The sequence below is a fragment of the Corvus kubaryi genome, unplaced genomic scaffold, assembly GCF_017639235.1.
Source record: "Corvus kubaryi isolate FWS band 111438036 unplaced genomic scaffold, C.kubaryi_AGA036_p1.0 37396, whole genome shotgun sequence".
Classification (NCBI taxonomy): Eukaryota; Metazoa; Chordata; class Aves; order Passeriformes; family Corvidae; genus Corvus; species Corvus kubaryi.
In genome coordinates, this window is record NW_024581135.1 from 12108854 (window position 1) to 12121135 (window position 12282).

Sequence of the window (12282 nt, forward strand, 5' to 3'; positions counted from 1 at the left end):
CTTAGTCATTAGGATGGAATAATTTCTCTTCCTTTTGATACTTTCCAAATAGTTTTTGAGAAATGAAGATGATCAAACGGTTTAGTTGCCCTTTGCTGCCTTCTTTAGCATTTCCCCAAAGTCAGGGCTTGGGAGTAGTTTCCTTTAAACAATCATTAGCAATAGTGTACTTGAAAACACAGCCCAGTCCCTTGCTGGAGACAAGAGCGAGGGTGCACGGTTAACTGGACTGCACTGGAACCACACTGGGCAGCTCAGGCTCCCCTTCTGGGCACACTCCTCGGGACTCTGCTGTTCAAAGACACTGGACACCTGACAGTCCCCCCAGCCAATCTCAGCTCTGTTGGAAAAAAAGCCATTTCATTCTTCAGCATTTACCTGCAAGCTTAGTGCTGTCCCAAGTTCTGCTTTAACTGACAACGGAGGAAGTTTGGAGCAGCAGCCCGGTGTCCCAAGCCCCAGCTGACCCACCTCTTACTGCTGTGCCGGTGTAACGCGGCGGGGCTGAAAGATGACTCTGCGAGACTTTTGCACTGACATGGTGTATTTAAAACAAAACTACAGTATAAACATTCCAAGACTGGGTTGAGTGGACTACAGATCTACTTGTTCCCATGTACAGTTTCAATACAGATCTCAGTGCAGTGCCTAAGACAGTACATACATCACCAGTGTTGTCAAACAGAAGCAAGAGGGTGCACTTCGTTTTATAAAAAACCCAACAAATAAATTATACATTGAGAGCTATTGCCAAGCTTTACATATAAAAAGTAAAAATACAGTAGTTAGTGCGGCTTTAACAAAACAAATCTAGCTAAAAAAATATTCTTATATACTTCAAAAATAAGTTTGTCCAGTTATACAGGTAGGGGAGGGGTGTGTGTGTTTATGGAGCAGAGTGCCCAAGCGAAGCAGTCAAAAAGAGGTGAACTGTGCAGGAGAATCCTGTGGCTCCGGGCTCCGTGGGTGTGGCAGCGCCGCAGGGCAGTGCCTGCTCCTCACAGCCAGCAGGAACACAGAGCCACCGTGACACCGAGCCGGGCCCTGGCTTCAAGGGGCCGTGCTGAGCACCTGCATCTCCCCACAGCACTGCCAGGAGGGCCCTGCACTCGTGTCTGTGGTGCCAACACCCGGAGCAAACACACCCAGATCACACCCGTGTCACTGAAAGGCCATTAGCATGGACTGGTGCTGTTTTTTGGTTGAAAAGTTATGATTGTCCAGCTGCATTTGAAAGCTGTGACATTACAGTGTCTAACAGCTACGTATATATGTATATAGATACTACAACTTCCTGAACTCAGGAACACTATGTGCCCAGATAGAGCTTTAAATGCTAGCTGGCTGTGGAACAGAGCTGCTAACACCTCACCAGTAGATTTGGGTTGTACCAGAATTATGTTCACAATGTGAAAAATACATCCAGTGCTGTTTGTGAAGGACACGCTGATCCCAACAGTAAGTCTTTGCTTCATGAAACAAGAAGGAGCAGGGTGCAGACAAAGGCAGAACAGGCAAGGACTGAAAACAGTTTGTATAGACAGACCCACACATAACTGGGCTGTTCATCTGAACTCTTCTAACAGGGCTGCAAATTTTCTTGCCAAAGTTGCATCCAAAAAATTGTCCAAAACATTGCTCTTACACAGCTGTCTTTGACAAAGTATGAGTAAAAATTAAGTTTAAAATCAAATACATTCAAGCTAATTCATTAACCATGACTGATTAACAGGTCAGTAAGTAATTTATGTTATATGACTTACCTAATACTAAACTCTATTACCACTGAACTAAAGAAGAGATTCCCTTAATTCTGGTGTAAGAAAGCCTCAACTCCCACATTTTAGTGCCCATTTCCTAAGCCTGTAATTGCACACAGCACATGCAGACTCTGATGGTCTTAAATGAGTAAGACTGAAATGCATCTCCTCAGGTTAATCAGTTTGAGATAAGGGCTAGGATGCTCTTGTTATTATAAACACCAAGATTTTTATAAAACCTTTTACTCCAATCACAGAATGTGACTGGAGTAAAATCACTTTTACTTTTAGAGCCAATCACTTAGCATTCATTCATTCATTCATTCCTGTCAACTCTTACAGCTTTTAAGTGGTTGGCAGACCTGCCAACATCCTGACATCAGATTCACACAAAAGTTTTATTTATAGATCTCTTTAAATAAATACCGAAAAATAGACTTTAAGAAAACACTTGGACCCTACAGCCAATCAATCAATAGTACAGCAATGGTAAGAAAATCCTTTTTCCTCAGTAACACACAGGCATTAATTAATACTTCATAACACTAACTGTAGGAACAAACTGTAGGAAAATCCCTACTGGTGATTGATAAAATGCAGGTGATGAGTAATGCTGTATTACCTGCTAGTCAGTCATGTTGTAACACAGTATCCCTAGCTGCAAGGCAGAACAGTGATGCCAAACTGCAGCATGTTCAGATCACAAACCTGTGTCACCTTGGTCTTGCCAGGCTCCTTATATAAGCGATGATTTGGGTTAGCTAAGTAAGCTACCTCGAGATAAATGGAGTCAATATTTACTCAGAGTATCAGATATTGCTGGGAAGAGTTGTGTTTGTAGCCCCAAATCTATTAGAAATTCCAAGTTCCCAATTTACCAGTTGAAATGTCTGCATTTTTATGTTAAGTTTCTGAAAATCATGGAAAGCCCTGCCCCTTTGAAGTTTCTCTGTGTGTGCACCTGTGTAATTACAACGTTCCCCTCCAACCACTGCTATCCTGACCATGCTGAAATAACAGCTGGTTATTTGGAACCATTTAGATTTTAGGGGACACACTCACCACACGTTATTTACTTGTTACTTGCTGTGATGGCTCGGGAGGAATCTAAGGATGGTATTCAACATGCAGTGCTGGAAAACTGTAAACTTCTGTTATTCCAGTTTTGGGAGGCATTCAAGATGACAGTTCGCAGAGCTCCTGAACCCAACGGGAAGAGTCAAATATCAAACATGCCTAAGAAAATGCTACTGCATTCTGTCTATTTACAAACCCAACACATGTAGCTGGCGAATGCCAGCTCAGCTGCTGAGCAAACAGATGAATAGCAAGTGCCAAGTTTCCACACACAGTCCTGACTTTGTGCAGGAAGCAGACTGTTGCAGCCATTGCTTCCCTTTTCCTGCAGGAACTTTGCTGGCAACCGCATTATTAATCCAGAATAAGACATTTGATACTCAAATTGGGAATCTTCTGCCTTTTAATAAGCAGTAAGGCTCAGACTTACAAGTATAAAAAAAGCCAATACTCAACTGGAAGTAGCACTGAGAGAGCTGAAGGGTTGGGAGCAGGAATGCTGCGCCTGGTCCGGGACAGCGGCTCCACTCACCCGGCAGTGCGGGAGCAGGACCTGCCCGCGCTGCTCCGGGGGCTGGCTGGAGGGGCACCCGCAGCACCTGCCACCAACCCTGACATCCTGGCTCTTGAGGCAATGGCTACAAATCACTGCCTGCAGAGCCGCTCTGGTGTGTCAGTCCAACAAGCTTTCTCTGGTCCCTACATTTCTCCATTAAGGCCTTGGGGGTTTTGAGAAGTGGCAGTGGGCCATGTAAAATCCACATGGCTTCTCCCTTAACACTCATTCAGCATCTTGCAAAAAAGAGCACGAAAGTAACAGCAGCATGAATGCCTTGGTCTGAATGCAGCAGCCTTGCTGGGCCCAGATTACTTGCACAACCCATAGTGGTTTGGTCCAAACCTCTGTTTATACTGAGACACGTGCACACAGCCAGTGGGCAGAAATGAAGCTGTGCATACAGGTTCCAGAACCAATTTTCACATTTAAGTTTGTTTCTAAGAACACATGCATACAAATATCTATAAACAGCAGCACTATGCAGAAAGCATCCTCCAATCCCAATCACAGGTACAAACCTCTTCCTAAGAAAGATCCCAGTTGTTTCATCTGTGCTTCCCTGTTAGATGTGGGATTCATCATCTTTGTTTCTCCTCCCTCTGACTCTGCATTACTTTTTTCACAGGCTGTATCCCCAGGGTCCATTTGATGACACTGCTGCCCAGGGCTCAGATGATCTCTGAATTGTACACAGTGTACCCCAAGCTTCACCTGAGCACCCAAAGACCTTCACCAGCTCTGTGGAGTGTGTGCTCTTACCTTCCTTCTACAGAGAAGTGAATTGCTAACAGAAATTTTTCATCCTTTTTTCTTGTTTTCACCCTATTCTTTCTATTATTTGTTCCACATGTAACTATCAGATGATGCTTGGAACAGGATTCAAAGGGGTGTTAAGAACTGATCTAGTTGTACCCTCATACTGCAAAAATACCTGGTAAGTAATCCTGAAGCACAGCATCTGGAAAAAACACCCAGAAACAGCATGAAGAGAAACAAGAAAATTCTTTTCCTTTCTAGTCCTAGAAGACAACAAAACTAATCGATAAGCAGTTCCTGAAGTAAGGTGCACTCACTCCTTCACAGCTTTGGCTTTTAAAACACACAGATCTCTAGTCTAAAATGCATGTATTTGAGTCATGTAGGAAATGAAATGATCAGTGTCAAATGTGGGACCTCTGCTGTACTCTGCTAATGCTACAAGCTGTTTGGCAGGTTAATTTGCATTTTCCTGGTTGCAATGAGCAGCAGCTCAAATCCAGTCTACGTAGCTGGTCACTGATGGGACTAGATTTTCATGCTTTCCAGGTACTGTAACAGGGTGTGCAAGGATTACTAAGGGGGTTAAGGCCAAAAAGGAGAGTATGTGTTGGTAAAACAAAGGAAAACCAGAGTGAATAATTACACAGAAGAAAATGTCCTTGGCTGTATGGGACAGTGACCACTGGAGAGCCCTGTGCACGGCACAGCCACGAGGTGGCCCTGTGAGTTCTCCTCATCCCTGCGCTGCTCATTATTCCACAGCCGTCAGGGCCCTGCGCTCACACCCCACAGCTCCGAGACACCTTCCAGCAGCACCAGAGCCAGCTCAGGGTAAGGAACAACTAACCCAGCACGAACAGAACACAACTATTTTCTTTTCCTCAGTTCAGAACTAGTTCCAGTGTGACATTTCGCTTCTCCTGAGGGAAAAGATCAAATGTGCATGTGGTTTTACATCCCGGTTCAGGCTGCAATTCCAGTTAGATTGTTATAAATGGAGAAGTCTCTTCCTGGATCCTGGCAAACCAGCCGGCTGTCTGACTCCCGTTCAGCATGAGTTTGATCCCAAGCAAGTATTTTGTAAGGATCCCTTGGAGATATGTTAGAAGATTTGAGTTTTCACAAGGTGAGAGTTTCAGAAACTCCTTCTTCTAGAGTTCAGTGGTGAGCAAACATTTTGTTCTTATTGTAGCATCCTCAGTAACTGGGCTAAAGAGGGGGGAAAAAACAAGGCTCTGTAAACGCACTCCTCCAGAAAGGTTTGCCACGATGTACTACAAGAGATGAGTATTGCTTTAAAGAGCATTCATGGCTGTTCCCCTTGTAACTTAATGAGACAATGGACAAACTTTCCTAATGGACAACTGCAGAAGAGCAAACCGAATCAAATTCACACAGTGCAGCAGCAGCACCACTGCCATTCTTTTAAGATGGTCACTGCAAGGCCTGATGATCTCGCCCATCATGCTGCCTCACCAGCATGGCAGAATGGAATAGCAATGGAAAAAGCCTCTACCAATCTGGTTTTCTGACACCCTTTCAGCTTGGAAATAACTGAGGGGCATCCCTCTTCACCGCCACCAATCCCCTGGAAGGTACTGAAACACTGTAAAGAGATTTCTCAGAAAATTTTTCTGTACCATAACTTTAGTCCAGTATTGGAACATGTGAGCAGATAAGGAAAGAAACTGAAGTGAAATTATAATATACACACATCAGCTTATTTGTAATATTTCAAATGCTATAAAGTGAGACAGAACCACAGTTTATTAGCACAGCAGAACAAGGCACTGTGTCTAAATGACCCCTGTAACTATGTCAGTGGAAGCAATAAGAGTGCCCACACAGACTTGTGGAGTGAGCTGAGGAGACCTCACCTCGCAAGGACTTCGGGTGTCTGCTGGGATGGTGTCAGTCCAGCTGAGGACATCAGGGTCTCCGTGCTGCCTTTCACTGCCTTCAAAGATAAGGCAACATTATTTCCCAAAGGCCCGTTGGAAATCAGTCCCGTCTGAATGGGGGAGAATGAAAGAAGAAACTCAAAACACCTGCCAGGATGCTAACTTTTCAATATGATTGAAAAGAAACACCTGCTAACTTTTCAATATGATTTACTTACAACTGGCAAAAATAGGATTCATTAACCTCCAGTCTGGGCTTTACTAAATACAAGTTCTTTAAGAAGTTTTATGGCATTTACCTGCAGTGCAATACAGCAAAAATGAAGTTGAACTATCAACAGGGTATGTTGCCTGATTTACTCCAGCTGAATTAGTTTGCTTTACTTTTGATCTGGTACTTTATAGACCTTCAAATTATTAAAATTATATTGTATTTTACTATTTAACTTGAACTCCCGTTTCCTAATCATGACAAAAGCTTTCTTTTTCTCTTTGTTAAGAAATAGTCAAGTAACTCACTGGCACTATCCACCTCGGTGTTACAATGGGCTGGGAAGATACCTACGAAAAGCAAACAAAAGCTCAATGAAAAGGCTGAAAGTAGCTGAGAACATTCTCAAAATAGTATTGCCTCCCAAAACAACACTTCCCCCAAAACAATCCCAGATATTTGTCCCTCGTTAGCCTTTGAATCACACTAGTGATTAGTAGGAGATGTGGCACCCACTGAGCACAGAGCCAGACACTCACTGGGAGCAGTTTCAGCTCAGTGCTCCCTTGCAAACGAAGGAATCCCTCACCTTTTAGTGCTTAACCCAGAGCACACAACTGTGAAGAGTTTAAAGGCCCTGCTTCTTCCCCCTCTCTATTGGTGCATGCAATGTAACTCCATTTTGCCAACACAGATTTTAAGAGATTTCTTTTTATCTATATAAAAGGGTTGATTTGTATTAAAAGTTTACTTTTCAAGTATTTATTTTTTGTGGATATCTGTATATATACAGACATATACACATGTACATACACCTTCCCATATAATTTCTGAAGCCTTATGTATCTCCAGAAGTGTGAGAAGCAGGCTGGCACTTGAAGGTCCTACTAAAACAGTACTAGAGGTTCCTGTGGCACAGATACAAATTCACTCTTCAGGTTCCTTCATTTCCCCTACAAAGCTGTAAAGTCTACATCCCTACACCAGCCACCCTGCCGGTGGGGGCCATATGAGCAGCAATCCCTGTCCATCCCTTCATTCCACTGCTGCAGATCCAAGACTGGCAGACAAACACTAAAGCCAGAGGAGAGTTCATGAGTAAAAACCACTGTTATGTGCAAAGGAAGAAGTCTGGGTTTGAAATACATTTACCCGAGGTGTGGCTTCTGTAAAGTCAATTAGATTCTCTGGCAGTGATGTTAAGGAAACGTCCTGGTCATCTGGAGTGCTCTATGGAATAAATCAGTTTTGAATTGAATTCCCAGTAGTAACCACATAGGTCTACTGAATACTCTAGTGGCTTCCTGAGTTATAGACCACTATCTTTAATAAACACCACTTTTTATCAGGCCCATTTTTTCAAGTCTTTCCATTTGATCTTTTTTTAATGGCCTTTTAATTTCCCTTATTCTCATCAATGTACTGGAAACAACATCATTCCCATTGTACGCAAGCAGTGAAACTGTCCCTTCGCCACTGCAAAGGTGGGGTACTGCACCATTTGAGATGTCAGCAAGGTCTGTGAGTGGGGTGTTTGAACTCAGAAGGTGGAATTATGACTATTCAGCAGGATCAACTATGTAATACGGTTTAGAGGCACAAGAGCTACAGAGCAGGGTGCTTTAGTCACCCAGAACAAGTTGTCAAGTCTGCTCAAGTAAAGGCAGCACAGGTCCAATGCTATTGGACTCTGCTTTTCTTTTGGAAAGGGACAAAAGAAAGTTTAATCCCCTAATTTGTGCTCTTCATGGAGTCCAGTTAAAAATTACCTTAAGGTACCTAGAATGTAACAAATGAACTTTGAATTTAAACTTTTCCTTCTGTGGTCCTTTTGATGGGAACTGCCTGTGCCAGAATTTCATCCCTACAGTCTCCTTACAGGAGCACAAAATCGTTGGGATGTAAAGGGCTCCCCACCAGTGTAAGAAAAACAATCAGTTTAGAAAAATAAGAGTCACACCAAGAACCTGAAAGGACAGGCAGAAATGGCCTTTGGAAAGATCTGTGCAGTGGCCCTGCCTGCTTTAGAAAGCACACTCTGGCATTCCTCAGTCCCTGGCATTCACAGAGTTATGAGAGGCATGCAGCAAGGTCTGCTGGGCTTGCCTGGAGGCATCGGGAGCTCAGAATGTGACACAGAAACCTTTCAGGCTGGCAGGTGGTGATACCTTTGAAACAGCAGCCTCCTCAGTTGGAGCCAGATTAGCTGGAATTAGCAGGTCCTCGTGGTTAGAGTCAGCATTGTCCTCGTTCAACATACTACTGGAAGAGGAAAACATTCTCATTAGCACCCTGCCTGGATAGCGCAGAACAGTGCTGCTTCCCAGACAGCCCAAAACCTTGACACCAGTTCCACTGAGGCAGACAAGAGACTGATGTTTGTATGTTAACATAAATGCCTTCCAACAACCTCCACAGATTACTGCTCTCTCTCATAGCTCCAGCTACAGCTGTGTATAGACCCAACAGTATCGATATCTTCTATCTCAATGGAGTTTCTTCAGCCCTGGAGTCTAATTTGCCTGAAGCCTTTCCTGTCATCCTCTTATCTTCCTCTTTAGAGCCAGGGGCAGCAGGATGTCAGGAATCTCAGTCGTTTCAGAAGATGAGAGAGATTCACTTGCTGCTTGCAAGGATACTCACCCTGAGGCTTGGCCTGCACTGATTAACTGCCGCAACAATAATTAAAAATGCATCCGTAAACCTGTTTAGTTAGATGTAGCCTAAATGCTCAGCAACTGCTCCTCATCTTTTCAGACCTCTTCATGATAATCTCCACGTGGTCCCCTTACTCCAGAAACATGTTTTTCCAGAATCACTTACGGAACAAAGGTGTTTGAAGCAGGGATTGCTCTCAGCAGCTCTCTTGGATCTTGAAATACCGGACTGGTTGCTGGGGGACTGCTCTGTGATTTACCTGACAGGAGAATGTTCCTGGCACAAAACAACAGAAAAACAAAACAGAAAACAGTTACAGACTTCCATGGAAAGCTCTTTATGAATCACTTGTTAGAGCACAGTTTTGGGACTGCTAATGTACATTTTATTTGTACATTTTATTTACAATATTACCCTCTGCTCTTTGAGGTCTGACATGTGCATCTTCCCAAATGGACAAGAAATTAGATGTCGTAATCTTTTAAACTTTTTCAATGCCTGCAATTCCACTGGACCCTGAAATAATTTAGTATTTAGTAATTCTCAGGAAAACTACTGTCACGGGTTTGTACACTATTTTTTTTCTCCACTAGAAAACAGCTACTGTGAAGAGACACATCCCCTCTCCCCACACTGAAGCTGTTCACATTTCAGAAATAATTAGTGATTGAAATTGCTGTTGCACCAATGGTTATCAAGTATGGGAGAATAAAGAGCATCTGTATTACCTTGTATATAATAAACCCCAGCAATTACAAACCTGGTTTTCATGTCAAAACCACTTCATAGCCATGAGGGTAAGGTACCCTATGCAAGGTAAAATGCAATGATACTGAGCCACTGGCAGACCACACCGAACTGCAGGTTCTCAGTTCTGTACTGGGGTAACTACACCATATGTTTCTTACAAATCTCTTCAGTACCTGGCAGCAGCCTCCTGAATATTGGAATTCTTGACACCTGTCATGCTGTCATCTTTTCCAACCTGAGAGGAAGAAATGGACAGAGACATACATTTCTGATACCTGTTTCCATCTTGTGTCAGTTCTGAGATACACAGTAAAGCTGAGTGTCTCTATCCCAGCACAAAAACATTCTGTTCATCTATAGCTCAGGGACTTAGAACAACAATCCTATGTGACAACTTCAGTGCAGAAATAAAAATAATTCACCAACATAGCCAAATAAAATACCATTATTTGCTAAGGAATTCACTACAACATGCAAGAAGCACAGTCTTAGTGTCAGAGTAATTGCTTGATTAGAAGGCAACCTTTGGAGGTTGCCTGTCTCAATGACCACTCAAACCACTTGGCTCAGGGTCTTGTCCTGTTACCTGTTGAGTATCATCAAGGACAGAAATTCCTCCTTGGGCAACCGTTCCAGTACAGGACCATTATCACTGTGAAGAAAGGCTGAAAATCTTTCTGACTCTACCTCGGACAGGCTCTTGGAACACCCTTATCTGCAAGGCACCTTCTCCAACATCGGGCAGTTGAAGAGAAATAGAACATTTGAGAGCGTCACAGCCCTGTTCAGCTGAGTATTTACCTTGTGCCCTGCTTCTGCCTGGGCCTTCAGGATATTGCTTTTGAGATCTGCTGGAAGCCACTTTGCTGCTACGATTGGGCTCTCGATTGCGTTGTTAAGACATTTATCTGTCAACTTCACCACTTCGTCCTAGACATGAAAACATCTTTATCAGAAGCAGTTTCCACACGGACAAGTCTGGGCTGAAGTTTATCAACATCTCTAAATAACGACAAGGCTCTGAAGCCCAAGAAAATTCAGCAGATTTATACTGAAATGAAAACGCCAATTTTTTCCTTTATTTTGGAATTCAGTTGTAAAGTCACAGCAACACAAAGTAAATAAAAGCACAATGCTTAAATGTGGATATGCAAAATGCTGTGCTAAAAATACAGTGTGCAAGAAATGAAGTACATCCTAAAACTGCAGCCTAGTTTACTGATAGGAGATCAATATAACAGCCACTATATCATTTCAGTACAGCCCACGTAAAGTTGATAATTTACTCTCAAATGCAAGTTAGGAAGATTTTTAATTTAAAATCCACTTATAAATTAGAATAAGAGTTTAATTAAAGTTCTACTAACCACCTCTCCCACCACTGATTATATCAGAGCAAACTGGCAGCCAGATACACAATGAAGAGAAATAAGAATGAGATACCTTTCACTACAGTGTATTTCATTATGTGCAGTGCATTTCTTAATTATAAAATGTTAATTAAGCATTCAATCTACTAATTGCTATTTGATTAGTGGCAGAAGTTAATTAGCTGAGTGAAAACTAAACCCTGTGACCTTCCTTCTGAGGGTATGACTCAGCAGGGGGAGACAGAGTCCTGCTTTCCTCACCATATGCCACGGTCTATGGCAGGCTCTTCCCAGGAGGGAAGTGCTGCAGGACTGCCCGGAGCAGGGACAATCCTGCTGCACTCCTGCTTGCACTAACTACAGCGCGCCCAGGAGGAATGAAGCCCATCAGAGAGAGAGATAGAGAGAGAGAGAAGTGCAGAGAAGTTAAAAAGAGTTGAACACCTGTCCCCCCACTGCTCTCCATCCACCTTCAGCTTGTTACATTCCCTGGAAACGCTGGTGAGAACTTGTAGTTATTTGGTCTTTCGAGAGGGGAAAAACACTGCCTTTTTTTCTCTCCCTCTAAACCATCTTTAGGGATATCCAAATAGGATCTCAAGAGACTATCTAAAGGAGAATCTGTTTTCAAATTTTGACCCCAGTCAGCAATGAACTTCACAAAATATTCAAGGGTCACTGTCAACATAAAAAGCCATAAGGACCAAAAACCAAGTGGTGCTAATGACTATTGCCAGCAGATATTAAGAGGTGCACCTTCATGTAATTCATGAAGACTAGCAATTATTAGACACTGAAGTACTTTCATTTTAGAGAGGCTCCTGGAATTGCCAAAAGGAATAACAACAACCAAATTATTATTATTTTTACAGCTGCAGCACCCAACCGTGATAATCTTTAAGTCTTTACACTGGACCTCACTGAACCAGATGTTGTGTGTAACAGCACCTGCACAGCATTTTGAATGCATTATTCCACTAATACGTTAAATCTCATCATTTTAACTGAGCACATCAGTACACTGGTGCTTGAAGTACCATTTTATTTAACTTCCTCTCAGCTTCCTCCACCTTAAATTGGACAATCAATTTAATTAGGTCACTCTAGTCTATTAACAATTACACTCCCTACTTTTGAAAAGCTTAGCACTATCACAGAATATTTTAATTTAGTAGAGTGTAAGTTTCATACCGTCAAGGAACTATTTCCCTCAATATTAATGATCCATTTTTCTCAA

The 12282-nt window shown here is 42.7% G+C and overlaps 1 protein-coding gene across 7 annotated transcripts in view; it reads right to left on the reverse strand.

The window, feature by feature from the left end:
- Positions 1 to 526: 526 nt before the first annotated feature.
- The window catches only part of EPB41L5 (erythrocyte membrane protein band 4.1 like 5), a 55104-nt gene continuing 43348 nt past the window's right edge, over positions 527 to 12282 (reverse strand). For 5 of the 7 annotated variants that reach the window (XM_042040465.1, XM_042040461.1, XM_042040459.1 and 2 more), the window contains 8 exons: positions 10477 to 10605; positions 9849 to 9910; positions 9091 to 9201; positions 8436 to 8529; positions 7420 to 7497; positions 6576 to 6617; positions 6033 to 6166; positions 527 to 5364 (listed from right to left, as the gene is read on the reverse strand). In XM_042040465.1, coding sequence (XP_041896399.1) covers positions 5307 to 5364; positions 6033 to 6166; positions 6576 to 6617; positions 7420 to 7497; positions 8436 to 8529; positions 9091 to 9201; positions 9849 to 9910; positions 10477 to 10605 — 708 coding nt within the window. In that variant the 3' untranslated portion in view covers positions 527 to 5306. The remainder of the gene's footprint in view (positions 5365 to 6032; positions 6167 to 6575; positions 6618 to 7419; positions 7498 to 8435; positions 8530 to 9090; positions 9202 to 9848; positions 9911 to 10476; positions 10606 to 12282) is intronic. The other 2 variants (XM_042040460.1, XM_042040463.1) reach the window with 2 other exon arrangements.